This window comes from Sturnira hondurensis, unplaced genomic scaffold, assembly GCF_014824575.4.
Source record: "Sturnira hondurensis isolate 20B ecotype Veracruz unplaced genomic scaffold, ASM1482457v3 Scaffold0001120, whole genome shotgun sequence".
Classification (NCBI taxonomy): Eukaryota; Metazoa; Chordata; class Mammalia; order Chiroptera; family Phyllostomidae; genus Sturnira; species Sturnira hondurensis.
The window spans coordinates 1,458,601-1,484,481 of NW_028073751.1; the positions used below are offsets into that span (position 1 = coordinate 1,458,601).

At 48.6% G+C, this 25,881-nt stretch overlaps 2 protein-coding genes across 6 annotated transcripts in view; both read left to right on the forward strand.

The window, feature by feature from the left end:
- The window catches only part of KDM3B (lysine demethylase 3B), a 60,757-nt gene extending 45,697 nt beyond the window's left edge, over nucleotides 1-15,060 (forward strand). For both annotated transcript variants that reach the window (XM_037061276.1, XM_037061285.1), the window contains 10 exons: nucleotides 536-792; nucleotides 2,889-3,155; nucleotides 4,131-4,302; nucleotides 4,692-4,782; nucleotides 4,918-5,048; nucleotides 5,667-5,786; nucleotides 7,020-7,159; nucleotides 7,434-7,610; nucleotides 8,561-8,695; nucleotides 13,682-15,060. In XM_037061276.1, coding sequence (XP_036917171.1) covers nucleotides 536-792; nucleotides 2,889-3,155; nucleotides 4,131-4,302; nucleotides 4,692-4,782; nucleotides 4,918-5,048; nucleotides 5,667-5,786; nucleotides 7,020-7,159; nucleotides 7,434-7,610; nucleotides 8,561-8,695; nucleotides 13,682-13,762 — 1,571 coding nt within the window. In that variant the 3' untranslated portion in view covers nucleotides 13,763-15,060. The remainder of the gene's footprint in view (nucleotides 1-535; nucleotides 793-2,888; nucleotides 3,156-4,130; nucleotides 4,303-4,691; nucleotides 4,783-4,917; nucleotides 5,049-5,666; nucleotides 5,787-7,019; nucleotides 7,160-7,433; nucleotides 7,611-8,560; nucleotides 8,696-13,681) is intronic.
- A 1,580-nt stretch (nucleotides 15,061-16,640) lies between these two features.
- On the forward strand, nucleotides 16,641-23,233 carry REEP2 (receptor accessory protein 2). Of its 4 annotated transcripts, none has more exons than XM_037061324.1 (8): nucleotides 16,641-17,007; nucleotides 18,966-19,038; nucleotides 19,307-19,383; nucleotides 20,726-20,846; nucleotides 21,076-21,189; nucleotides 21,541-21,682; nucleotides 21,782-21,912; nucleotides 21,999-23,233. In XM_037061324.1, exons 1-8 carry the CDS (start codon nucleotides 16,976-16,978, stop codon nucleotides 22,065-22,067), a joined length of 759 nt encoding a protein of 252 aa, XP_036917219.1. In that variant the 5' UTR covers nucleotides 16,641-16,975; the 3' UTR covers nucleotides 22,068-23,233. The 4 variants fall into 4 exon arrangements, with proteins under 4 accessions (XP_036917219.1, XP_036917211.1, XP_036917202.1 ...); XM_037061316.1 differs by having other exon boundaries at nucleotides 16,643-17,007; nucleotides 21,996-23,233; XM_037061307.1 differs by having other exon boundaries at nucleotides 16,650-17,007; nucleotides 21,535-21,682.
- The last annotated feature ends 2,648 nt before the right edge of the window (nucleotides 23,234-25,881 follow it).

The window sequence follows — 25,881 nt, forward strand, 5'->3', positions numbered from 1 at the left end:
CCTAGGCCTCTGCAGTCAGAATGGATGCAAGATTTTTAATAAGCTTCCCAAATGGCTCTGTTAGGCAGCTAGGCTTGAGGGCTAGACAGTTTTCAATGGGCATAAGAATCACCTGGGGAATTGTTAAAAATGCAGGTTCCTGTGCCCCACCAGAACTATTAAATGAGGATGTCTTAGAGTAAGACCAAGAATTTCCATTTTTAACAAGTATTCCAGGTGATTCCAATACAAGTGTCCTGGAGACCCACTCGAAGAAACACTGTCTTAGGAAGTAAGGGAGACAAAAGATGGATGGGAACAAAAGGAGGTTTGAAACCCAGATCTGGAAAAGAAAGGAAGAAATAGGAGAGCCTCTCCTTGGCCAGGAGACCTATCATAGTCATAGCTCGTCAGGCTTGGCCCAGACAAACTACGTAGTTTGGGGGCAGGAGAGGGGAGAGTCTTTTCCTCTTCCCTCTTGGCTGATTTTTAGGAGTCACTTGCCTGCTGGGTGTTCTCTGTCGTGCCTAATGCTATCCCGGTTATGTTCTTACAGAAGCAGGGTCCCTGAGGTCGGTGCTCAGTAAAGAGTCTCATTCACCCTTTGGGCTGGACTCCTTCAACTCCACTGCAAAGGTCTCTCCGTTGACTCCAAAGCTTTTTAACAGTCTGTTACTGGGTCCCACTGCCTCCAACAACAAAACCGAAGGCTCTAGCCTTCGAGACCTCCTTCACTCCGGGCCCGGAAAGCTTCCTCAAACCCCCTTGGACACAGGCATACCCTTCCCCCCGGTCTTCTCTACATCCTCAGCAGTAAGTGTCCTCTCTACAACTCGAGCCTTTGCTGCTTTTCCATGAAAGAACCATCAGCAATCTGATAACTGGGTTAGAGGGTGTATGGGTGACCTGTGTTCTCTACATTGTCCAGCCAACAAACTCTTTCTTTACATTAAGTTTGGGATCCTTTTAAATAGTGAACCTTTCATTAGGAAGTCAGTGGAAATTGACACATTGAAATTTTCAGTCATCATTGTTTTCTTACATTTAAAAAATTTTTTAATCTAGAGTACTTTCTTGGGTATCTAACAGACATCTCAGACCTAACACATCTAAGAGCGCGCTCCTGATCTACCTGTGCTCGCCCCCCTTTGGTCTTCCTCTCTTGGTCAGTGGCATCTTCGTTCTTCTAGTTGCTTGGCCAGGAATCTGGGAGTCGTTTGGGACCCCCTCTCTCATATTCCATAACTAATCTGTCAGCAGATCCCTTCAGTTTGATCTTCAAAATGAATAGAGTCCACCCATGTCTCATCAGCTCCACCACTTCCCCTCTGGTCTGAGCCTCTTGTGTGAATCGTTGCAGTAAATTTCTTTTACAGGTCATCTTTGTTTCTTCCCTTTCCACTCTGCAGTCTATTATACACAGCAGCTAGGTAATCCTTTTTAAATATAGGTCAAATCATATCACCTATGCCTAAAAGCCTTCATGGGCTTCCTGCTTCTCTTACAATCCAAGCAAAGTCCTTCCAGTGGACTTTAAGTCTCCACCCCATCTGTATGTCTTCCCCTTACTTTTCTGACTTCATGCACGTTCCCTCTTCTTGTTCATCCTGTTCTGGCCACCCAGACCTTCTTGCTGGTGCTTGAATGTGGCCCGGCATGCACCCTCTTCAGAGCCTTTGCGCTAGAGCTTTCTCTCTTCGGTAACTACGTGGCTTGCTTCATCAACTTCTCCTTCCTCCCAAAATGTCATTTCCTCAGTGAGGCTTCTTGTGAGATCACCTTTTTAGAAAGACCATCCCACTCCAATCTTCTGCTCATATCTGTTTTCTCTATACTTACTATTTTTACCATAGCACTTACAACCACCTAAGTTACTGTATGTTTTATTTATTGTCTGCTCACCTGTCCTTATACGCATTTTTTTGCTTTTATTTACCATTGTGCCCCTAGCACCGCAGTGTAGCTGTTTAGCGAGCATTTACTGAACAAGTGGATTCACAAGGTGCAGTTATGAAGATTCAGTGAAAAATCTCCATCCCACAGTGTCTCCCAGCCACCTGGTTCCCTTTCTGAAGGTCACTGTTTTTTCATGAGTGTCCTTTCAGTGAAATTGTCATGTGTACCTAGCTTCCCCCCTCTTTTTACACAAATGTTCTACACAGTGGTTTTCTGTTTTCAGTTTATATATCTTGAAGGTCATTTCAAACAAGTGCATAAACATGTTTCTCATTCTGTTTTATAACTAATTCCTGAAATTGGATTGATAGTAGGTGGTTGAGCCTTATACAGTGTGGGTCATTTGTGTCTTCTGGACAAGTGATGTTAAAAGAATTATTTTGGTTCTATATTTTATACTTGCTCTGAGCCCCAGTCTTTCTTTTTTCTTTTTAAATTTTCCCAGCACATTTTATGATTCCATGTATTCTACAGAGATAATGACTACTAACACTTCAGACTTTGCAGGGATAGGATTATCAAGTTTATGAAAACCCCAAGTATTGTGTCCCTTGGGCAGTGTGGCCAGAAAAGAAACTGATCATTTACTCTCAAAGTAAATGACCTTTTTCACTCGGCTACAGTAGTTTGTGATCTCTCTGGTCTACGTGCACATGCTTAGTCCAGATTAAGGGCTAAATGCAAAGATACTCCTTAGGCGTCAGATCTCTTGAGGCAGAGGGAATCTTTCAGTGCTGTTCTTTCATTAATGTAAGGAAAATAATGAAGGGTTGGGAAATTTAAGATACTGACTTAATAGGTTCCCCCCTCCAATTATAAAAGACATTTTAACTTTTATGAAATCTAATGAAGTAGATCAGAAGTCCTTATGAATACAATTGTTAGACAAATTTTTGAATGCTCTTTTCATGCTGCCTCAGTCAGACTTAACCCAGTGGGTTTGTGTTTGGCAGGGAGTGAAGAACAAGGCCAGTCTACCCAACTTCCTTGACCACATCATTGCCTCAGTGGTAGAAAATAAGAAAACCTCAGATGCTGCAAAGCGGGCCTGCAACTTGACTGATACCCAAAAGGAGGTGAAGGAGATGGTGATGGGGTTAAATGTGCTGGACCCCCATACCTCTCACTCCTGGCTCTGTGATGGGAGACTTCTGTGTCTCCACGACCCCAGCAACAAAAACAATTGGAAGATCTTCCGGGAGTGTTGGAAGCAAGGCCAGGTAAGCGGGAGTGAGTAGTTGCCTGGGCGTCCCAGCTACCTGGGGAGTTGCAGTCTCCCTGGAAGACCTTTGACCAGGGAGACGTCAGCATAAGTAACTTCATTGTGAATAGTCTTGCTACTTTTGAGTTTTCTTCGATTTTTAAAAACCAAAAGACTCCTGAAAAGACATTGTGGACTGTATTATTTCTAAGTTGTGTAGCTCTGTGTTGTTCATAGGGCAGTTGAAACTCCTGTTAGGGGGTGGTGATCTGGCTTTAATGACACCTTCAGGGGGAAATCCTCAATTGTGATGTGTGGGGTGGGTGGAAGTGCTTTTTTAGGTCAATGTTCCAAAGCCACACAAGTTTCTGTGATAGTGTGATACCACTGCCTAATTTTCTAACTCTAGCAGGTGCTTGAGGAGGGGGGAGGTTATGGAATTGTCTGGATTTGTTTTTACTCTCACCCTGAGGAAGTGTTCTGAAAGGTGCACCTGTCAGCTTTTGCCTCTCACCTCAACACAGCGGTGGCTACCAGGGCAGCAGCAGTGGTTTCTGTGGCGCCCCCCGGGGTGAGAATCCATAGTTGTGTCACGGAGTAGGAGTAGTTTCTGTTTGCTGTGGCTGACAGGTTGAAAGCCATAGGTTCTAAAACTGGGAAAGCACCCTGGCTGGTGTAGCTCAGTGGATTGAGCACAGGCCTGCAAACCACACGATCGTGGTTCGATTCCCAGTTAGGGCACATGCCTGGGTTGTAGGCCAGTTCCCAGCAGGGGACTCACGAGAGGCAACCATACATTGATATTTCTCTCCCTCTCTCCTTCCCTTCCCTTCTAAAGAGAAATAAATAAAATCAAAAAAATTTTTAAAACTGGGAAGGAACAATAAGTCATTACAGACGAGAAGAGGTGGCCCCCAGAAAGCCCTTCTTCCAGTTCATCTCTTAGTCCTGAGCCCCACAGTAGTTCCTAAATGGGGTGACTTTGTTTCCACAGCCAGTGCTGGTTTCAGGGGTACATAAAAAGCTCAAGTCTGAACTCTGGAAGCCAGAAGCCTTTAGCCAAGAATTCGGAGACCAGGACGTGGACTTGGTGAACTGCAGGAACTGTGCTATAATTTCCGATGTGAAAGTTCGGGATTTCTGGGATGGCTTCGAGATCATATGCAGTAAGTAGCTTTTATATCTAGTTCAGTAGTGGCAGGCTAGGAAGTAAGCGTGTCAGTGTTCAGCCCTGCCCACAGAATAACAACTTACGTCCTCTTGGCGGTAGGAACATTCTTTCCTGGTGCCAGCCAGGTAGCTAGTGTGGCAGTCACATCTGAGCTCACAGGATGTATGGAGCATCCCTTCACTCTGAGGAAGAGGCATAGAGTCCCTCTGAAAGGAAAACTACAGCCTATACTAAAGCAGTGGGTGAGGAAAACAGCCCATGTAGTCTGTTATGGGGATTTTCAAGTCTGAACATAAGAGCTTAGCCTCCTAAAACTTATAGTCACTGGAAAATCAGGCAGTGGCCAATCCAGCAGATGTTTGTGGGGGTGTTTCTGTCTTCCAGAGCGATTAAGGTCAGAAGATGGACAGCCGATGGTGCTCAAACTCAAGGACTGGCCTCCAGGGGAAGATTTCCGGGACATGATGCCAACAAGGTCAGTGAACTACAGGGGCATCTGGAGAGACTTGCCTTGCTGAAGCCATTACAAAGTCATCACAGAAAAATGAATCTTGCCTCTTTGCCTTTTTCCCCAGTAACCAGTTAAGTCATCTTTCCTGCTTTTTGGTAGGTTTGAAGATCTGATGGAGAACCTCCCTCTGCCAGAGTACACCAAACGAGATGGCAGGCTCAACCTGGCCTCTAGGCTCCCCAGCTACTTCGTAAGACCCGATCTGGGCCCCAAGATGTACAATGCCTATGGTATGAGAGCAAGGCCATATTGCCTCTTTTTTCTGGACACTACTGTTCCCATTTCATCTAAAAAGAAAGTATAGAGATGATAGAGGGCAGTGTCAGGTGTTAGAGCAGTTAATAGTATCCAGGATGGTTTTGAATGTGTTTGGCTTTGCCGTACTGATTTGCATAACACCCATATGAGCCCAGTCCAGAAGCTTGTATATCTCTAGTAGTTAGAAAGTTTCCTCTCAAAAATTCTACCCAAGGAAACATGATTCTTGGTTTTTAAGAGACTTGATAAAGTAATAGTGAAGAAGTCTGAGTACCATGCTACCCAACCAGCTCTTTGTGAAGTCTCAGTAATGTTCTAAATCACTGTGAAAGCCAAGCTGTACTTGACTGTGACTAATGCCCATATCTGTTTTGCTTTTGAAGAAGAGATCACTTACAGGTGGGGTGGGGAAGGGGTTGGTTCAGTGGCCAAAGCTAAAGAAATGATAATGTCAACCAAGCTAGACGTGGGTCTTAAAACACTAGAAAAGATATGAGCATGGTAAACAGATACATTCTTTCTTCTCCCAAAGTTACTCATTTAAGAACATCTTAGAGTATGTTCTTCAGAGTATTCCCTTTCACCTCTAGGCTTGATAACAGCAGAAGATAGAAGAGTTGGCACAACAAACCTCCACTTGGATGTGTCCGATGCCGTCAATGTGATGGTGTACGTTGGGATCCCCATCGGGGAGGGTGCTCATGATGAAGGTACGATTTCTAGAACTGCTTCAGGATGGTGAGGCTTGGCCTTGGGAGCAGAATTGGGTGTCTTCCTCCTCAGTCAGGGGCAGTGGCTTTTTCTTAAATCTCTACCAAGGCCTAATGTGTCATAAATGCCCGGTGGATGTTGCAAGACACAGGCAGGTCTTGTCAGAGAAGAGTGCTACTTGTGTATCTTACCGTTCTCCTCCCGAGAGTGCTGCCCTTTTCCTCTGAGGGCATGTGCAGCACCACAAAGCGGAGTGAAGAGGAAATGGCCAACTAGCCTACCTGGTCATCAGCCAGATCAGCTTTGGGATGACAGGTGATAAACATAGGTCACATGCACAGAAAAGTATAAAAGTGATATTTTGCTGCATTTACACTCCCTGCTATCTCAGTACAAGATTAATGTGTTGATTGTGGAGGTTTTAGAAAACGAGCAATTTTAAAGAAGAAAATAAGGAACTCGAAATCTCCAAGTCAGGGATAATCAGTGTCATTACTTTGGCCTATTTCCTGCCACACATTTGCTTTTGATGCCTCACACCTGCAGATCCTTCCACTGTGTTGTCCTTTGAGGCATTATAATAAATAAGCATTAGAAGCCATCCCTCTTAAAGATTTTTATTTATTTATTTTTAGAGAGAGAAAGGGAGAGAAGCATCTATGTGTGAGAGAAACATCAATTGGTTGCCTCTTGCATACCCACAACCAGGGACCTGGCCTGCAACCCAGGCATGTAACCTGACTGGGAATCGAACCAGCAACCTTTTGGTTCACAGGCCATTGCTCAGCCCACTGAGCCACACCAGTCAGGATAGAAGCCAGTCTTCTTAACTTCCTTAGCAGAAAAGCTTTATGCATTGTGGCCTTCAATCCATAAAGTCCGTAGAGTTTAGAAGAGATCTTGGAAAAGTACTGAGTTCCTCTATGTGTAGCAGGAAATAACCTGTAATTTGAACATAGGATATGGCTACACAGTTTGAACAAGAAATGTATTTTAAAGGAAAACTGCCTCCAAAAAATGCCAAGTCTCTGTTAAGTACGGAAGATTAGGGTCGATCCTTCTGTATTTGGGAAGCTTAGACCTATATGAGTTTTGATTCTTTGATTCTACCTTTATTACTCCAGAGAGACAAGAATAGTGGAGACTAAACTTGTTTGAATTAGACATTTTGCTTCACTCACAGGTACTGAAATTGCTATTTATGTTGAAAAGTGGCATTTTGCTCTTTGCAGAGGTACTCAAGACAATTGACGAGGGAGATGCTGATGAGGTAACAAAGCAGAGGATTCATGATGGAAATGAGAAGCCTGGTGCTTTGTGGCACATCTATGCAGCCAAGGATGCAGAGAAGATCCGGGAGCTGCTCCGAAAGGTATGCTCCTGGGCAGGCTCCCAGCTCACAGATAAAGGTCTGGGGTTGCTGAGACAGCCTCCCTAGGGTTTCTTGTGTAGGGGTCCCTTGGCACTAAAGACCTGTACTCCTTGTCAGAATGCCCCAGAGGCCTGAATCTACACTTAGAGGGTGTTGAATAAAGCAGAAGCTTTGGCCCACCAGGGATGTTGCTATAGCAAGTTGGATTTATGCTGTTAATAATTTTTATGTATTTATTGATTTTTCTGTCTTTGTGTTTTGGTCATGGCTTCAGGTCGGAGAAGAGCAAGGCCAAGAGAATCCCCCTGATCATGACCCAATTCATGACCAAAGTTGGTACCTGGACCAGACCCTCCGTAAGCGACTCTATGAAGAGTATGGTGTGCAAGGCTGGGCCATCGTTCAGTTCCTGGGAGATGCCGTCTTCATACCTGCTGGAGCCCCACACCAGGTAGGTTTCATCTTGGGAGCTGGGCCTCACAGTTCCATGGGCTTATTTTTTTTTTTTTTTTAAGATTTTATTTATAGAGGGGAAAGGAAGGAGAGAGGAAGGAAACATCAATGTATGGTTGCTTCTCGTGCATCCCCTGCAGGGAACTGACCCCTGCTGGAAACTGGCCTGCAACCCAGGCATGTGCCCTGACTGGGAATCGAACCGGGATCGTCTGGTTCGCAGGCCCACGCTCAGTCCACTGAGCTACACCAGCCAGGCATGGGCTTCCTTATTTGACTGTCTTGCTAATCTGGCAGTAGATATAAATGACTGGATTAGACAGATTACTTTGAAACTATAATTTATTTTTAATTTTTTCATTTTCTTCTATGTAATTTTAAATGCATAGAAGAAACTTTTAAACTTTTCTTCAACAGTGGAGACTGTTAAAGCTAAGATGAAAGTCCCGGCTCAGGTGCCTGTGCTGTACCCCTCTTCAGTCCCCTCACCCTGCCCTCCCCAGAGGTAGCCTGCTGTTCACAGTTTAGTGTATGTTTTTCTAGATCCTTTCCTGTGCATATAGTAGTGTTTTATTTATAAATTTATACTTCAAATTTTTCTATATTTTTTTTTTTTAAGATTTTATTTATTTATCTTTAGAGGGGAAGGAGAGAGGGAGAGAAACATCAATGTATGGTTGCCTTTTGTGCATCCCCTGCTGGGAGTTGGCCTGCAGGGAACTGGACTACAACCCAGGCATGTGCCCTGACTGGGAATCAAACCGCGATCCTCTGGTTCGCAGGCCCGCGCTCAATCCACTGAGCTACACCAGCCAGGGCTTGTATATGTTGTTTTTATAACAATAGAACTTTTATGAGTATTTCTAAGGTTCTTTTCTAACTACATCCTGGACATTTGTTACTGAATCTCTAATGCCTGTACTTGCATTATGTGCTTTCCCCTCTCAGGTGCACAATCTATACAGTTGCATAAAAGTAGCAGAAGATTTTGTATCTCCGGAACACGTAAAGCACTGTTTCCGCCTGACACAGGAATTCAGGCATCTCTCTAACACTCATACAAACCATGAGGATAAACTGCAGGTAAATAGCTCCTCCTTCACCCCCCATCCTGTCTTCTCATCTCCTCCTCAGCTGCATACACAGGAGGCACATTCTGTTGTTTGAAGGTATTCTCTGGGGTGTAAAACTGTGGAGAGATGATAAAGGAAACCATGTCTGGGGGAATGGAATCTTCCCCGGACGAAGTATTTAATCAGTCCTCTTAGAGAATACTCATCTTTTAACCTAATTATGTGCAGTGTAACATGATTAGGTTTTCTATTTTTCTGCCCCTGGGAGTTACAGTGTTTCAGCATTCAGAACTGTGACTAGACTGACTTCCCCAGTCAGATGGGAAAAGCACTGTGACATTTTGTTCTGAGCATGTTTCCGAGAATGGATTTTTCTCTGAAGCTGCTTCTCACAGCAGGTTTCTGTGCTGACTCAATTCCTTAGAGCTCCACTAGGGACTGCAGTTCATGTCCCTAAGAGGAGTGAGGATTGTTTTCCCTTTTTAGATCTAAGCTGGACAATCAGATTAGGTTTTCCTCTGCTCCTGAAATGGATTGAAGCTTTAAGCGCGAAATTTCATTGTTAATATATTTTGGTGCTTTAGTAATATAAGAGAATAAAGAATAAAGAAACAAGATTGCCCAGGCAGAAGTTCAACAATCTGAAGATACTCTCCTAGCTTCTCACTTGTGAACTGTTTTTTATCCATCATACCTGTGGCTCAGGTGTGTCTTCTTTGGTCAATGACCAAAGAGGTTGAAGATTTTTCTTGGTCTCTGGTAGACTGTTACCTTCAACCTGAAGTTGATCTGTTTTGCTATTCCTTTTTCAAAATTATAGAACATTTCAACCATAAAGTTATTTTATTTTTTTATTTTTACTTTTTGTTTTTTTATTGAATATTTTATTGAATATGCCATTACAGTTGTCCCATTCCCCCCTTCACTCCCCTCCACCCTGCACACCCCTTCCCCTCCATTCTCCCCCTTTCATTCATCTCGATGTCACAAATTCTTTAGATTCTGTATTTCCCATAGTATTCCTGCCCTCCCCCTGTCTATTTTCTACCTCTGTCTATGCTACTTAGTCTCTGCACCTTTTCCCCCCTTCTCCTGCTCCCACTCCCCTGTTGCTAACCCTCCATGTGATCTCCATTTCTATGTTTCTGCTCCTGATCTAGCTGTCCCCTTAGTTTGCTTTTGTTTTAGGTGTGGTTGTTAATAACTGTTTGCTGTCCTTTCACTGTTAATATTTTTCATCTTCTTTTTCTAAGATAAGTCCCTTTAACATTTCATATACTAAGGGCTTGGTGATGATGAACTCCTTGAATTTGACCTTATCTGAGAAGCACTTTATCTGCCCTCCCATTCTAAATGAAAGCTTCGCTGAATAGAGCAATCTTGGCTGTAGGTCTTTGGGTTTCATGACTTGGAATACTTCTTTCCAGTCCCTTCTTGCCTGTAAGGTGTCTTTTGAGAAATCAGCTGACAGTCTGATGGGAACTCCTTTGTAGGTGACTGTCCCTTTATCTCTTGTTGGCTTCTAGAATTCTCTCCTTCATTTTAATCTTGGCTAATGTAATTCTGATGTGCCTTGGTATGTTCCTTCTTGGGTCCAACTTCTTTGGGACTCTCTGAGCTTCCTGGATTTCCTGGAAATCTATGTCCTTTGCCAGACTGGGGAAGTTCTCCTTTGTTATTTGTTCAAATAAGTTTTCCACTCGTGGCTGTTTCTTTTCCCCTTCTGGTACCCCTATAATTTGGATGTTGGAATGTTTAAAGATGTCCTGGAGGATCCTAAGCCTCTCCTCATTTTTTTGAATTCTTGTTTCTTCATTCTTTTCTGGTTGGATGTTTCGTTCTTCCTTCTGGTCAACTCCCTTGATTTGAGTCCCAGTTTCCTTTCCATCACTATTGGTTTCCTGTGCATTTCCCTTCATTTCAATCAGTTTAGCCTTCATATGTTCCTCTAATTTGTGGCTAAAATCAACCAATTCTGTGAGCATTCTGATCACCAGTGTTTTGAACTGTGCATCTGAAAGGTTCGCTATTTCTTGGCCGCTTAGAATTACAGGCTCTGGGGTTTTGAGCTGTTCTTCTTGAGTCATAATGTCTGGTCTGTTCGCACCTGTTATATATGAGGGGCGGAGCCTTAGGTGTTCACCAGGGCCAGGCGACCCAGTAGCTGGGTCATGACGCTGTATGTGGGGGCGGGGTCAGAGAGGAGAAAAAATGGCGCTTTGCTCCACTCTATCTCAGATTTCTCTCCCCTCTGCAGCTTCCCACAAGCAAATTGGGCCCCTCGGGTGCTGGTTCCCGGGTGTGTGGGCCCATGTACTGTCCAGGACCCTGTGGGTCTCTCCAACAAACTCTCTGTGAGCCTGGGAGCCTCTCCTGGCACCTCGACTCCTAGAAAGTCTTTCCAGTTGGTGCTTTCAGGCTCTAATTCCCGTTGCTGGGGCCCAAGCCTGAGCAGTCTGTCTCACTGTTTGCTCCTTCACTTGGTTTATCTGCACGTGAATGTATGACCATAGTCAGCCAGCTGCCTGCGCCCTCACTGGGTCCGCCTGTTGCCACCCCATGCTTGGGATCCACCAACCGCCTCTGCCTACACTCCTGGGTCAGTCAACCTAATGATCTTTCCTGCCCAACCCCTCTCTGCCGCTGACTCCACCCCTCTTACCGGTCTGGCTGAATGGTTTGTTGTTGTCGGACTTCCATACAGTTCAGTTTTCACTCTTTTGGCTGCCTCTTTGTCTCTAAAACTTCGCTGTCTTTAAATTTAGTTGTGGGAGGGGGCACATTGTTTCCACCTACGCCTCCATCTTGGCCGGAAGTCCTCAACCATAAAGTTCTTTTTTTTAAAAAAACTGATTTGAGAGAGAGAGAGAGAGAAACATCAATCTATTGATCCACTGTTTTACTTATTCCTTGTTGCTTCTTGTATGACTGGGGATTGAACTTGCAACCTTGGCATATCTAGCTGGTGCTCTGACCAACTGAGCTACCCAGCCAGGTCTCAACTATAAAGTTTTTACACAAAGTATAATCACATTGATAAATACAACATTGATATTATAGACATAGTACACATATTCAGGCATAAATACTTCAGACCCCACCTCTATTAGGTCCTACTTCTAATAGGTCACCTTCAATCCTCTGTCACTGCTTTATTTTTTTGTTGTTGTATTTTTTACCATCTAACATACTTTGTATTCATCTGTTGTTTTCTATCCCTACTAAAATGTAAGCTATTTAGCCCTGGCTGGTGTGGCTCAACAGATTGAATGCCAGCCTGCGAACCAGAGGGTCACCAGTTCAATTCCCAGTTAGGGCACATGTCTGGGTTGCAGGCCAGGCCAGGCCAGGTCAGGTCCCCAGTTGGGGGTGTGTGATTGGCAACCACACACTGATGTTTCTCTCCCTCTCTTTCTCCTTCCCTCCCCTCTCTCTAAACATAAATAAATAAAACTTAAAAAAGATTGTAAGCTGTTTAAGCTCTATGAAGGTAGGGATTTTACTGTTTTATTCACTGCTTTTCCCTAGCACAATATTGGACATATAGTAGGTACTCAATAAATACTTGTTGAATTAATACAAAAAAATTAGTGGAGAGCCCTGGCTGGTGTAGCTCAGTGGATTGACCATGGGCCTGTGAACCAGAGAATCATGTTTCGATTCCCAGTCAGGGCACGTGCCTGGGTTGCAGGCCAGCTCCCAGCAGGGGACGCACGAGAGGCAACCATACATTGATACTTGTCTCATTCTCTCCTTCCCTTCCTCTCTAAAGATAAATAAATAAATAATCTTAAAAAAAAGTTTAGTGGAGAGTAGCACAAGGGGGCTTGTGTGCCCATCACACAGCTTAAGAAATAAAACATCATATATACACATACAACACATATACAATATAAACATGTACAACACTTACATTGTTGAAGTCTCCATGTACCCTTCCCATTTTATCGCTCCACTTTACTTCCCCAGAAATAGTCACAGTCTTGGTTTAAAACTGTCTTTAGGCTCTTCACTTTTTCTCTCTTTTTTTTAAAAGATTTTATTCATTTATCTTTAGAGGGGAAGGGAAGGAAAGAGGGAGAGAAACATCAATGCACAGTTGCCTCTCGTGTGTCCCCTGCCAAGAACTGGCCTGCAACCCAGGCATGTGCCCTGACCGGGAATTGAACCACGATCCTTCTGTTCGTAGGCCCTCGCTCAGTCCATCGAGCTACGCCAGCCAGGGCTCTCTCTTTTTTTAAGATTATAATTTTTTTTAGAGAGAGGAAAGGGAGAAAAACATCGATGTATGAGAGAAACATCAATTGGTTGCATCTCTCACATCCCCAACCAGAGACCCGGCCTGCAATCCAGGCATGTGCCCTGACTGGGAATTGAACCAATGACCTTTCAGTTTTACAGGCTGATGCTAAATCCTCTGAGCCACACCAGCCAGAGCTATTTACTTTCCTTTAATAACTTTTTCCAAATCTTCCTACTTCACACATAGTATGTGTTTCTTTTAGATAAATTAGAAAATACCTACAAGCACAAAAAGAAAAAATACCCAATAATCTTACCTGCCCACTTTGTGAAATACATTCCTATTTCCTACAGGACCTTAGGTAAGGTTTTTAACCATGGAACCTTGATTTCCTCAGCTTCTTACCTATAAAATGGGGAATAATAATAAAACCTATCTCAGGGATTATGGTTAGAATTAAATAAAAATCCACAAAAAGAGCTGTGCAGTAGTGCCCAGCACGTAGTAATCACATAGATGGTGGAGATTATATAGCCTTTCAAGTGATTTCATTACTCTTTTTTGAATGTAGACCTTACATGCCATGTGACTTGTAAATCACCTTTGATTTGGGAAGCGTGCAGCCCTGGTTGAGGGGTTTCTTCACTCATCAGTAGGCTTACAGGCAGTGTAGAACATACGTTTTGAGCTGCAGAAGACTACCTGGGGCTGCCGTGTGCTGACTGTGCTGACTGTGCTGTGTGCTCTCTCCAGGTGAAGAACATCATTTATCATGCAGTGAAAGATGCTGTTGGCACCCTCAAGGCTCATGAATCCAAACTGGCAAGGTCTTAGGCGTGGAGAAGTTCCAGACTCCCCTGTGAAGCAGGTCTTTCACTCACACGCACAGGGAACGGCGGGTCCTCTGCTGGAGCAGAGAGGCCCGTCACTCGGAGCCAGTGTGGTCAGTATTACACACTCCCCAGTCACTCTTTTCTACGCTGCCTCAGCACTGAAGGTGGACACAGGAAAGTGACACTGTTCACACACACAGTTTCAGACTCCAGGCCGAGGGTGCCACATTCCCATCCTGTGGCCTTTTGGGACTCTGAATTGTCTGAACATCGCTGGGCTTTCCTGCACAGTCTTGTGATTTGGGATTCGTGGAAACCAGGAATGTGGGCACACTTTTCTTTTCTTTTTCTCTCGTGCCTAGTTAAGTGGGAATGTCTGGAGGTATGGAGAATCACATAATTGGTACAAGTAGGGGCTGATTGCTGAAACATGCCTGGTGGAAGCCTGGCAGTGGCTCTGCATGTGACCTCTGACAGCCCATCCCAGGAGACAGGGTGAAGCCATTCCCCACAATCTCTCCCGTGAACACTGGAGTCTTGCAGGACCCGGGGAGGACCCACTGCTTTTCCCAGGAGGCTCCAGGATTAGGAAACGTGTGTATTTAGTGAAAAATAGGTTTGTAGTGAAATAGTTACTATTTCATGAAAGTAGATATTTTTAGAATTTTTGAAATACCACAGTTGTTTTCCTGGATTATGAGGAAAGGCACATTACATTTAGTCTTCCTTTCAATAAAATTCTTTGAAGAAATATCATTTTTAGAAATCAACTGCCCATTATAGCACAAAATCAGCCAAAGCAGAATTTATAAGAATTGGCTTTTTAGGATTCTTTTAGTGTCTCCCCTTCCCATCTCAGTCCTGTCTTGAGGGAACAGCCACGTGAGAAGGAACTATGTCCTGTCTGAGCTGTGGTGTATCTCACACGCACGCACACACACACACACACACACACACACACACACACACACACACTGGTGACTCCACAACCATTGCCAGCGTTCCCTTGGGGCTCCTCTTAACAGGTCCAGATGCAAAGGAAAGTTTGTTTTCCTACATGAGGCTTTTTTTCGTTGGGGGTTTTTTTGTCCAGAAATATTTTCAACAGAACTTTCCAACTCAGTGGAGTTTTATTAAGAATTTATTTGAAAATAATGGAATTCATTGGCCCATGGGTACATTGGAAAATGTATCTGTCTTCTTTCTGGCTGTACTGTAGTGCCCCGCAGGCTTGTTTATATGTTCACAGTTACTTTTTTTTTTTTTAAATAAAAGTCATTTACTGTAGAATACTTTTAATTTCACTTTCTGTACTTTAATTTTGTTGAAGGGCTGATTGGGATTTCCATGTTCTTATTAAAAATCTAACAAATTTGTTTGGAGTGGACTCAATTCTTATGCTAGCCATTCCAAAAAGCAAGGCGGGGTCGGAAGTGAAGGATGACTCATTTTCAGGTCTTCATTACCTTGCTGCATCTGATTATTACCCTTTGCTTCCGAATTTGTTCCCAGTTGGGAGAGGGAAGAGCTGGGTCATTGTGGTTTGAGGGTTTGTGGTGAGGGGAAAGGGGCCACATGAGATAGAGGGTGAGATGGGGTCCTTCCTTCCTGGGGCAGTCTGGGAAAGGCGCATGGGGGGCGTGGCCTGAGCAAGGTCTTGGACATCCGTGGTGGGGTTCCTCAAAGCAGGAGCCCCACATACAAAGCGTGCCTCTAGATCCTTCTTGGAGTTGGTGGGAGAAAACCCAAATGGGATTTTTTTCTATTAACAGCGATGAAAGTGGCTTGAAGAGCTAGGACAAACTATTCAAATTAGAAAAGGCCTCCTTAAGAGGAAGTTGTAAAGAACAGCAAGAGGGGTCATTAGAGGCTGCTTCTCTGGAGCCTGTTGGAAAACGAATTGCAAAGTGTTTAAGCCTGGAAATGCAGTTATGGGGTGGAAATAGATGTGTGGTTCAAGGATACCGAGGTCAAATAAGACCATCAGTGACATACAGAGTTCTGAGCATGTTCTTTAAGCCTGGATGGGTCGGGTTGACGCTGTGATCACCAGAAGGATTACACCTGCACGGGACGATAGATGTCTGCAGAAGCTTTGAAATGGGACAGGAAAGGAAAGCGATGGGGAGAATGGGAGTTGTGGAGTTTGCGGCTTTGTTTCTTCGGTGACAAGCAGGAGGCAGGGTAGGGCTAGCCTACATTCTGGATATAAATGTCTTCAGAACTAGGGCATACACAGCCACCAGTGCCAGCTGATGGGGGTGGAACTGGAGCCCCTGGAACCACCTCCAACCGAGACCCCAGGCCTTTGAAGGAGGTCTGACTCTACCTCCCGCCCTAGGGTGTTCACCTTGAGCGCACAAGGCTCCCCTGCAAAGCTTAGGAACAACCCTAAGAAAGCCGATCGGATTCCAGGGTTTCCTTCCAACTGGGGTTGAGTGTTTGTTTGTTTGTTTGTTTGTTTGTTTGTTTTTTAAGAGAGGGGAAGGGGAAGAAACAGGTGCAACTACACCTTAGGCATCGTTCTCGGGTTGGTGTCTTTACAGGACCTGTGGTGTGGGAGGAGGGTTTGCAGGTTAGCGGTTGGGAAAAGCCTATTTAAAGTAGACTGCCTGGGTACACGCATATCTTAGAAGATGACTTCATGGTTTTGTGACACTTGGCAAATTACTGAACCTCCATAATTTTTCACATTTCCTCTCCGTTGAAATAAGGGTAATTATAACCTCTGCCCTAGAGGATGGTCATGAGGATTTACTGATAGAACGAGCGCACGTGAAGCGCTCGGCACACATATAGCAAAGTCAGATGTTCCTCCTTGTAGGATAGTTAAGCCTTTCAGCCCAGCGTGTACAGGGCAGGAGAAGGGCTGGGGTGTCAGGATGGAACCGTGACAGCCTCTGAGGACCTCAGCCAGAGCTTGGAACCCAAGAGAGGTGAACAGATTCCAGAGAAGAGGGCCGGGCCTTGAGGGTCAAAAGGCGCATGCCCGGCAACGGCAGGTGCGGGGGGCGCGGCGGCCTCCCCTTTAAGAACCGCCGCCGCCCACGGTCAGCCGCTGCGGCAGGGACCTCCCCTTTAACGGTGGTGGCTCGTCGCTCCGCGGCCCCCGCGGCGGCTGCTGCTGCTACTGCGGCTTCTGCTGCTGCTGCTGCCGCTCGACCTCCAGCTGCCGCATCCTCGGCCGGGCGGGGTCCCCACCCCACGCCCCGCCATGGTGTCCTGGATCATCTCTCGCCTGGTGGTGTGAGTGCTGCGGCGGGCAGGAGGGGGATGGGACCGCGGGTACTGAAGACAGGGGTGGACCACTCCGGTGCTTCATACAGCACAGTCACCTAAAGACACATCGTCCCTGTTTGGGGTCCCCAGAGACATCGAGGTGTGGGACCCAGGATGAGGAGCGAATATGGAGAGGAGACTGGCAGGCCTGGCTTCCCATCTCTTTTATTTTTAATTTCCCTGCTCCTTCTCCCTCCCTTATCCTAGGGCTGAGCAGCATGATTTATGCGGGGAGGAGGGAATGTCCCTTCCCCCGCCTAGCATATCTGGTCTGGAGGAGCTGCTCAGACCTGGGCCTTCATCTCCCTGCGGGGAGGGAGCTGATGGAAGAGTGAGGAGCAAGGCAGGGCCTCACCGTTCCCCAGTTTAGGGCCGTAGCGGCAGCCTCGGGCTCCCTGAAGGGCCGAGTCCCACTGACTGTCAGGAGATGGGGGATGAGGGCAGTGCTCTGAAGGCCTCTGGAGCGTCATCTGGATTTGGGGAGGCAGAGATGCTTGGAGGACAAAGTGTGGGAGGTAACTGGGAGAGGATGTGTATGCTCAACTGGGGATTGTGAAAACCACCGAGGGGAGGAGGGGGACGGCGCTAGGTGGCCTTCATTCCAGGCTGCCAGCCATGATGCCCCGGAGCTGTGTCACTGCCACCTCCCCCAGGCTCTAGGAGGGAACCCTGATCCCACAACCCCAGACTTTGTCCTTGAGGACTCCACCCCCACCCCATCTCCGCAGGCCAGTTCAGAATTATCCTGCCTCTGTAAGGCAGGTCCATGTGGGAACAGGCAGTACTCCCACATTGTCAAAGGATTCATTCAGCCTGGCAGGGGCTCCACGTGGCCTCAGCCAACCTCTGCCTCATCTCAGGACCCAGACCCTCAGCCTCCACCATGGGGGATTGACACTTCCCTGCTGCCTTCCATTCAGTGTTGTCCTGTGCTTGTGTCCTGGCTTCCTCCAGACACACTGGCATCTCCTTCCTTCCTCTTGCTCATCCCAACCCAGAGAGAATCTGGGGGCCTCATTTCATGTGGCCTTCAGAGTGGCTGCTTCTCTCTTGTCTGGATGAGCCCCTGAGAGGCATTGGTCCTCTTATCCCCTCACCTGAGACCTGTATATGACCTCTAGTGGGATCACCTGGTGGTCCCATTAGACTCCCACCAGGGCCTCGAGACCAAGACCTTCCTGGAGACTGGTCCCAAGAGTGTTTGCATGGGGGAATGAACCTCTTTGCCCCTCTCAGGGCCTCCTGCCCCTATGCCCTCTGCCCCTCAGGGCCACAGTGGTGCCTCTGACCACTAGGTAGAGTGGCCTATAGACAGTGTCAGGTTCCCTTGCAGACCTGGCCCTACCCAGTCTGTCTCTGAGACAGGGAGGTAGAGGGCAAGGGCAGATGGGTATGAATGGACATGGTGTCTACAGAAGGAAAACACCCTTGTGGCAGTGACTAGACCCCACTCCGCATATATGTTTGTGCGTAACAAGGATCATGGCCGAAGGGATCACACTGGACCCTCTAGGCTCTGGTTCTTTCAGTATCTCAGGAACTGGAGAAAAACTGAACAGTGGGTGGGAAAGGATGTCAACTTAGCTGACTGGGACCTCCATGCTTGTGTATCATGTGAAGTTTTTTTGTTTGTTTTTTATTTTAGAGAGAGGAAGGGCGGGGAGAGAGAGAAATGTTGACTTTTCCCCCCACTTATTTATGAATTCATTGGTTGATTCTTGTATGTGCCCTGATCTGGGATTGAACTCGCAACCTTGGCATATCAGGATGATGCTCTAACCAACTGAGCTATCCAGCCAGGGCTCACCTGAGTCTTGAGTTCATCAATCGAGTTCCTGTTGCCTACCTGGGGAATGATGCAAAACTGGGAGGGCGAGGCCGCTGCTCCTGGCTGAGGGGCCCAGTAACCATGCCTACCTCCCTAGGCTCATCTTCGGCACCCTGTACCCAGCCTATTCCTCCTACAAAGCTGTGAAGACAAAAAACGTGAAGGAATATGTGAGTGTATGACCCTTCAGCTCCCACCCAACCCACACGGTAGAGATGGGGAGGGCAGAGGGTCACAGAGATGGGTGATTTTGTACCAGTGCCATTGGCACTAATGAGACCGTGGTCCAGAGGAGGTTCCTATGTGTTTCCCCTGCCTGGGTGTGACCCTCAGGCAAAGCTGAGGTCCTGAGTATGTCCCTTCCCCCACAGAACCCCTAGCATAGCTGGCAGGCAGGGGCCCCTCAGGCCGCAGCCAACGCTGCCTCTGTGCCCACAGGTGAAATGGATGATGTACTGGATCGTCTTTGCCTTCTTCACCACGGCTGAGACGCTCACAGATATCGTGCTCTCCTGGTGAGGTCCAGCATCACCCCTGCATCTCGGGGCCCAGGGCCTCTGACTTCCTCTCCCGGGCCAGGCACAGATTGAGACCCAGGATGGAGACCACCATTCTGTGTGGTTCTGAATGCCTGCCCCCAACCCGGACCTGGCATCACATTCCCTTCTGGCGACAGCCAAAGCACCACAGTAGAATTCAGGAAAGCGCTTTCTGCCAGGCTGACTTGGATCAGCGGCAGCTCACAGCTCTCTGGGCCCCAGTTTCTCTGTTTGTAAATGATTCAATCCTATACACATTGGATGCTTGTACTTCAAAGCCCTTTTCCAGACATAGTTGGACTGTGTATGAACACTATGAGGACAAGGAGGAAGTGTCTTAATCTTCTATATATTCACAGCAGGAGCTCAGGAATGTTTATTGAAGGGGCACATACATGCCTCTCGGAAAAGACGACAAACACAGCACACACAGTGCACTGGAATCACAAGAAGAGAGTTTTAGGGAGAGGGAGAGGACAAAAGGTCACTGCATTTGTAGGTTACACTAAGTCCTCACTTAACTTCATCAGTAGGTTCTGCAACTTCAAGCGAAGTGGTGCATGACAAAACTAGTTTTACCGTAGACTAACTGGCATAAATAAGAATTAAGTTCCTACACCATCTCATCCACATTATAACAAAACGACATTGAAGAAAAGGATATTATTCCCAGACCTGCTGTATAAGAGCCTATGGCCTTTGAGGAAAATAATGTTAGAGGAAGGAAAGTGGGTTGAAAATTGAGGGCAGTGAACATAAATGCCTCTTGACTAGTACAAGTAAAGGAGAGAGCTGAGGTGGAGGCTTTGCAACACCTGCCGGAAGGAGTTTGTGACCTGAGAGAGGGAACATGGAGAGTGGGGAATAATCCTTCCAAGCAAGGAGCATGTCTCTGCAGCCAGAGATAGGATCCAGAGCACAGCTGGAAAAGCCCCCGTCTTCATGGAAGGGAGGGGAGAAAAAGAGGTTGAGGACACAGTAGCCCTGGAAGTTTAGGGAGCACACCTTGGCGTTGGCCCCAGGACAGAGGAATGGGCAGGTCTTCTGTCAGGGTGAGAGGGCTGGGACTCCCAAGAGAGAAGAGGGCAAGGGAGCCACTGCCGAGGGGACTTCCTGCCGGGCTCACTTCTCGCCTTCCCACTTGGGAACTCAGCTGAACCTCCCAGTCCCCCTGAGATTAGAAATAACCAGTCTCCTGAGCCACATGGAGACCCCAGTGCACTAAGGGGTGGGGGGCTGGCCAGGGTCATGGGGGGGATCAATGCGCCTCCTGACTCCCTGCCCTGAGCTCTGCTGAGTGCCTGTGTCTCCCCAACAGGTTCCCCTTCTATTTCGAGCTCAAGATTGCCTTTGTGATATGGCTGCTGTCCCCCTATACCAAGGGCTCCAGTGTGCTCTACCGCAAGTTTGTGCACCCAACACTGTCCAACAAGGAGAAGGTTTGCTCCCACTCGGCTTTTCAGCCCGCCCCAGGCCATGGCAGCCCAGCGCCTGCAGCCACTTACATTCCTGGCCCTCCCTGAGGGTACCCAGAGCCTGAAGTGACCTAGCAGGGCCCCGGTCCACAGTAGGCAGTGCCTTTGTCCACTGTCTACTGGGCAGGGCAGGGCAGGGCCTGGCCGAGAAGGCTTGCCCTCACCTCTTCCCCCTTCCCCTCCGACCCCTCAGGAGATCGATGAGTACATCACACAGGCCAGAGACAAGAGCTATGAGACCATGATGAGGGTGGGCAAGAGGGGCCTGAACCTGGCTGCCAATGCCGCTGTCACAGCTGCTGCCAAGGTGAGATCCCCACGCTCCTGGGGCCCCAGTTTGTCCACCATGTCCCGCTCCTCCAGCCCTTCTGCATCTGCCCTGTCCTCACGGTTGTGAAGGTTGGAGCTTGTGCAGCTTGGAGCCCCAGTCCTGGCTCTGCCACACTCCAGCTAAGCGACTCCCACTTTCCGAGCCAGTGTCCTCTTTTATCCAAATGGGAAGCGTGGCCCAGCCCATCAGTGCTGCCTTAGGACGGGATGAGGATGGTGTGGGGAAGGCACGGAGCCCAGTGGCTTCCCAGGGCCCCATGGTGACCTCTATCTCCACCCCGCCCCTTCCTCCGGTTCTCCCGGTGCGTGGTGGTGACCCTAGGGCCAGGGGGTGCTGTCAGAGAAGCTCCGGAGCTTCAGCATGCAAGACCTAACCCTGATCCGGGACGAGGACACACTGCTCCTGCAGGGCCCTGACAGCCGCCTCCGCCCCAGCCCCAGCAGCCTTCTGGACACCATTGAGGACCTAGGTACAGGCCAGGCCCATGGCTGGGCAGGGGGCACAAGGGCAAGGAGGTGACCGGGTGCAAGAGACACCGGGACCGCTGTTCTCTTCTCCCCACAACCAGGAGATGACCCCACCCTGAGTTTAAGGTCTGGCACAAACCAGGCAGATTCCCGGACAGAGCCCTCTGAGGATGATGTGGGAGACAAGGCCCCTAAGAGGGCCAAATCCATCAAAAAAGTGCCCAAAGCTGAGGTGAGAGCCCAGAACTTGGAGAGGTGGGGCGGGGCTGTGGCTCCAGGCTGAGCGCTGTCTGTCTTCCTCCCTCCTCCCCACAGCAGCCACTGGCTTCTAAGACGCTAAAGACCCGGCCCAAGAAAAAGACCGCTGGTGGGGGTGACTCAGCTTGAGGTCCGACGCCCCACTGGCTGCAGAGCCTCCACCACTGCGCACTGTGCCCGTAGCCCGTGTGTTGCAGGCCCCAGGGCCCCTCAGATGGCTGTTTCTGGTGCCTGCCCAGTGGCTGCTTGTCTGGAAGGGCTTGGAAAAGAGGAGGGAAGCCTGCTGGGGGGCGGGGTGCCGGTAGAAGGTAGAGGCTGGACCAGGAGCTGAGGACTGAGCCACCCGAGGAGGTGGAGGCTCCTCAGAGCCTGAACTGCCATTCTCCCCGCTCCAGCGCTGTTTGCCCACCCAGTGCCTTGCTGAAGACCACAGCCATCTGCTTCTCTGAGGTCCTAAGTGCACCTGCTGCTGTCCCTGGGTTGGGGGTGGGGGCGCAGTCACAGCCCAGGTGAACCAGAGGGCGGGTGGGGGGGGCGGGGGCACCTGGGGGAGGGAGGGGGTGAGGAGGGCCTCAGGGAACCTGGGCAGGGGCTGCAGGCCACAGCTGGGAATGGAGGATGGGGGCTGAGTGTGGGCTTAAGTGACCAGGATGGCCAGGCCAGAGCTGTAGTTGGGGGCATTGGATGAACTGTGTGCTGGATGTCCCCACTAAAAGGACGTGGGTTTCCGGGAGTGTGGGTGTGAGTGTGGGTGTGTTTTTCCGGGTCCAGGGTTGGGGGGTTTGGGGTAAAGGACTTTCCCTCTCGCGGTGATCTCTCCCTGTGACCTCTCTCTGCCTTTGGCCCTCCCTCCTAGTCTCCGAGTCTCAAGTCTCGGAGGGGCCCAGCCCATGAGGGGCTCTGTGGGGCCTCTCACCTGCTCTGACCTCAGTTCTTTTTTGCCTCTTCGCATTCCTTTCCTGCCCCTGGAATGGACTTCTCTACCCCTCGGGGCCCACTGGAGAGGCCCCTGCTGAGACAGCTCCTTTCCTCCACACCAGGAGGCCCATCCTTGCCCCAGGTCTTCTTCCTGTGCCAAGGAGATGGGGCTCCACGTGAGCAGACCCCTGCCAGAGCCCACCCTTTGCCCCACATCCTGCCCTAGCATCTGCTGTGACTTCAGTCAGAGCCAGGAAGAAGGTGTGAGGGGGAAAAGAAACAGAGGGGCCATGGGGTTCCCAATTCATTAGAAGTGGATGCTCATGCAACCTTTGGCACTGGACAAACCAATAAACCAAACTCTGGCACCACATTAATTTTGGCCTCTGCTTTGTTCTTGCCCCACCCGGTCCAGGTGGAAGGACCTGAAGTGAGAAGGGCCCAGCTGTGGGAGGGAGGGGTCAAGAGGTCCGGCTGTGAACACCAGAAGCTCTGGGTTCAAGATAAAGTCAGGGGACCAACAGTGGTCAGGACTTAAGAAGGGTTAGGAGCCTCAACCCTCTAAGGTTGCCTTGTCTCTCAGAATTCTCCCCTAGGCCCTGGCCAGGTAGCTTGGTTAGAGCATCATCCCGAAACACCAAGGTGGCAGGTTTGATCCCCGGTCAGGCACATACAGGAATCAACCAATGAATGAATAAGAGGAACAAAAAATCGATTTTTCTCTCTCTTCTCCCTTCCCCCCTCTCTAGAAATCCATTTTTTAAAGATTTTATTTACTTTTAGAGAAAGGGAGAGAAACATCGATGTGCAAGGTAAACATCAATCAGTTGCCTCTCACACGCTTCCAACCAGAGACCTGGCCAGCAAACCCAGGCATGTGACTTGCCGGAAATCCAACCTGTGAACTTTGGCTTTGTGGGACCATCCCCAATGCACTGAGCCACAACTGTTAGGGCTAAAAATAAGAATCAATTTAAAATTTTTTTTAAAGAATCCTTCCCTGAGACCCCCTCCCCAAATGGACTTTCTGGTACCTCATGGAAAGTGCCAGGGGTGAGCTCTGGGGACAAAGACTCTGATGAGGCCTCCATGGAAGAGACGTTAGATGCTGGGCAGGGCTGGGGGTTGGGTCCCCATAGTGCCTAGAAAGGCTGAAAGGAGGAGACAGGTGGGTTGAGGAAAGAGGTGGAGCTAGGAACCAGCCCCAACCCTGGGAACAGAGGAGGAGGATAGGCACCCAAGGACTGGGGCCAGAGAAGCAGCCCATGTGGCCCCAAAAGGGAGGGGTTGGGTAAGGTCGGAGGTCAGACAGAGGGAGACTATAGGACATAGGGCCCAAGCCCTTGGGAGGTAGAGCCCAGGCCACTAGGGACCAAGGGGCATAACTAGCTGGGACTGAGACCCTGGAAGGCAGAACTCGGGAGAAGGGAAGGGGTGGCAGGGGAGTAGAAGTAGCATCAAAAGATAAACAAAGGAACCCTGATCAGTGGGACTCAGTTGGTTGAGCATGGCCCTGCAAAAGGAAAGTTCACTGGTTCAATTCCCTGTCAGGACACATGCCTGCGTTGCAGGCCAGGTCCCAGAGTGAGGGCGTGTGAGAGGCAATCGATCAATGTTTCTTTCCCTCTATTTCTCCCTCCTTTCCCCTCTCCCTAAAAATATCATTTTTAAAAAAGAAGACAAACAAAGGAAACAAATGGGAAGGGAGAAGGAGCAGAGAAAGAGCCACTCAGCCTGGTGGAAGGAAAATGGAGGAAGCAGAGCTTGGACAAGGGTGGGGAACGTGAGTAGCTGCAGACTCCACCCCAAGGCTGGCAAAATGCCCCTACACCAGGCTTTCCTCTTCCTCCTCTGGCACCACAGAGCTAGTCCTCCAGCCACACTTGAGCCAAACTGGCCTAGAAGGTCCAGAACTGAGGCTGCAGTAGAAGTGAGGCGTGAGATGCCCTGTCCATGTTCCCTGGAATCCTCCAGTCAACAGCCCCTCTCCCAGTCATTCCTGTCACTACTGGCCTCTGAGAAAATGGGCCCCTTTCTCTACCAAAAAGGAGAGGAACTCTCAGGGAAGAATTCAAGGGAGAGACTTCTTTGTTCTAGAAAGGTTTCCAGAGTAAGATGCTGCAGTCTCATGCTAGCAGCTACCATATGGCCAAGAAAGCAGGTTAGGCCTCTCTAACCTAAATCTCATTTGCTGCTTTACACACATGGTCACACAATTGCACCCACAGTGACCGGCAGCTAAGGGGGTCACTGCCAGGTGCCGCATTGCCAGGCTCTCCATGCACATCTAGGCTTCCCTGTGTCAACTAAAACATGCTCAGATTTCTAAGTGCATTGGTCCATTGCCATGGAAACGATCTTTCTCCTAGAAAGATCTCAGCACAAGGCTTGGCCACTGTGCTGCAGGGAGAAGAGAAACGGAGGTGGCGGGGGGATGACAAAAAGAATGAGTGGCAAGCCTCCTGGGAAGAGGTTGGTGGGAAACATCTGGGTCTAGGTAAGCCCTTGCTGTCTCATTTCCAGGGGCTACCTATCCTCCCCCAGTGTGTCAGTAGAGCCCTCGAGGCCCAGAGAGTGGGACAGAAAGATTGGAACAAGGTGTATGGCTACAGCTTTGTGGAGGGCACTCACTCACTGCCTAGGCCCTTGGTGGGCACTGAGGATCATTAGCTCTGGAGTAGGGGCTGAGGTCCATTTTGGGGATGGGGCAGACTTCCAGGCCTGAGATTTCTGGCTAGAATGGCCTCAGGCCTGGAGCTTCTTCAGCTGGCCCCCTCTCTCTTTCTTCTGTGTGCCCCACACCTGGGGAACCTGCTTAAAATGGGATTTCCAGGCTGTGACGTCAGAGAAAAGCCAGCAGCTCCAGCCTGTACCAGCTCTTCCTTGATCAATGGAGCTGAGCCTAGCCTTGCTCAGCCTGGAGGAAAGAGAGGGAGGCAGAGGAGACAGGGGTCCTGGGTGCTCTGGGCCATGGTCCAGTATCTGTGGAATCTAGTTTAAGAGGGAGACACAGTTTGGTTTCCTG

What these genes read in the sequence shown, in the direction of transcription:
- REEP2 (XM_037061298.1), top strand. Translation starts at nt 16,976, where the DNA reads ATGGTGTCCTGGATCATCTCTCGCCTGGTGGT. An exon ending in CAAAAAACGTGAAGGAATAT is followed by an intron (nt 19,039 to 19,306) that starts GTGAGTGTATGA and finishes CTGTGCCCACAG; the next exon opens with GTGAAATGGATGATGTACTG. An exon ending in ACAGATATCGTGCTCTCCTG is followed by an intron (nt 19,384 to 20,725) that starts GTGAGGTCCAGC and finishes TCTCCCCAACAG; the next exon opens with GTTCCCCTTCTATTTCGAGC.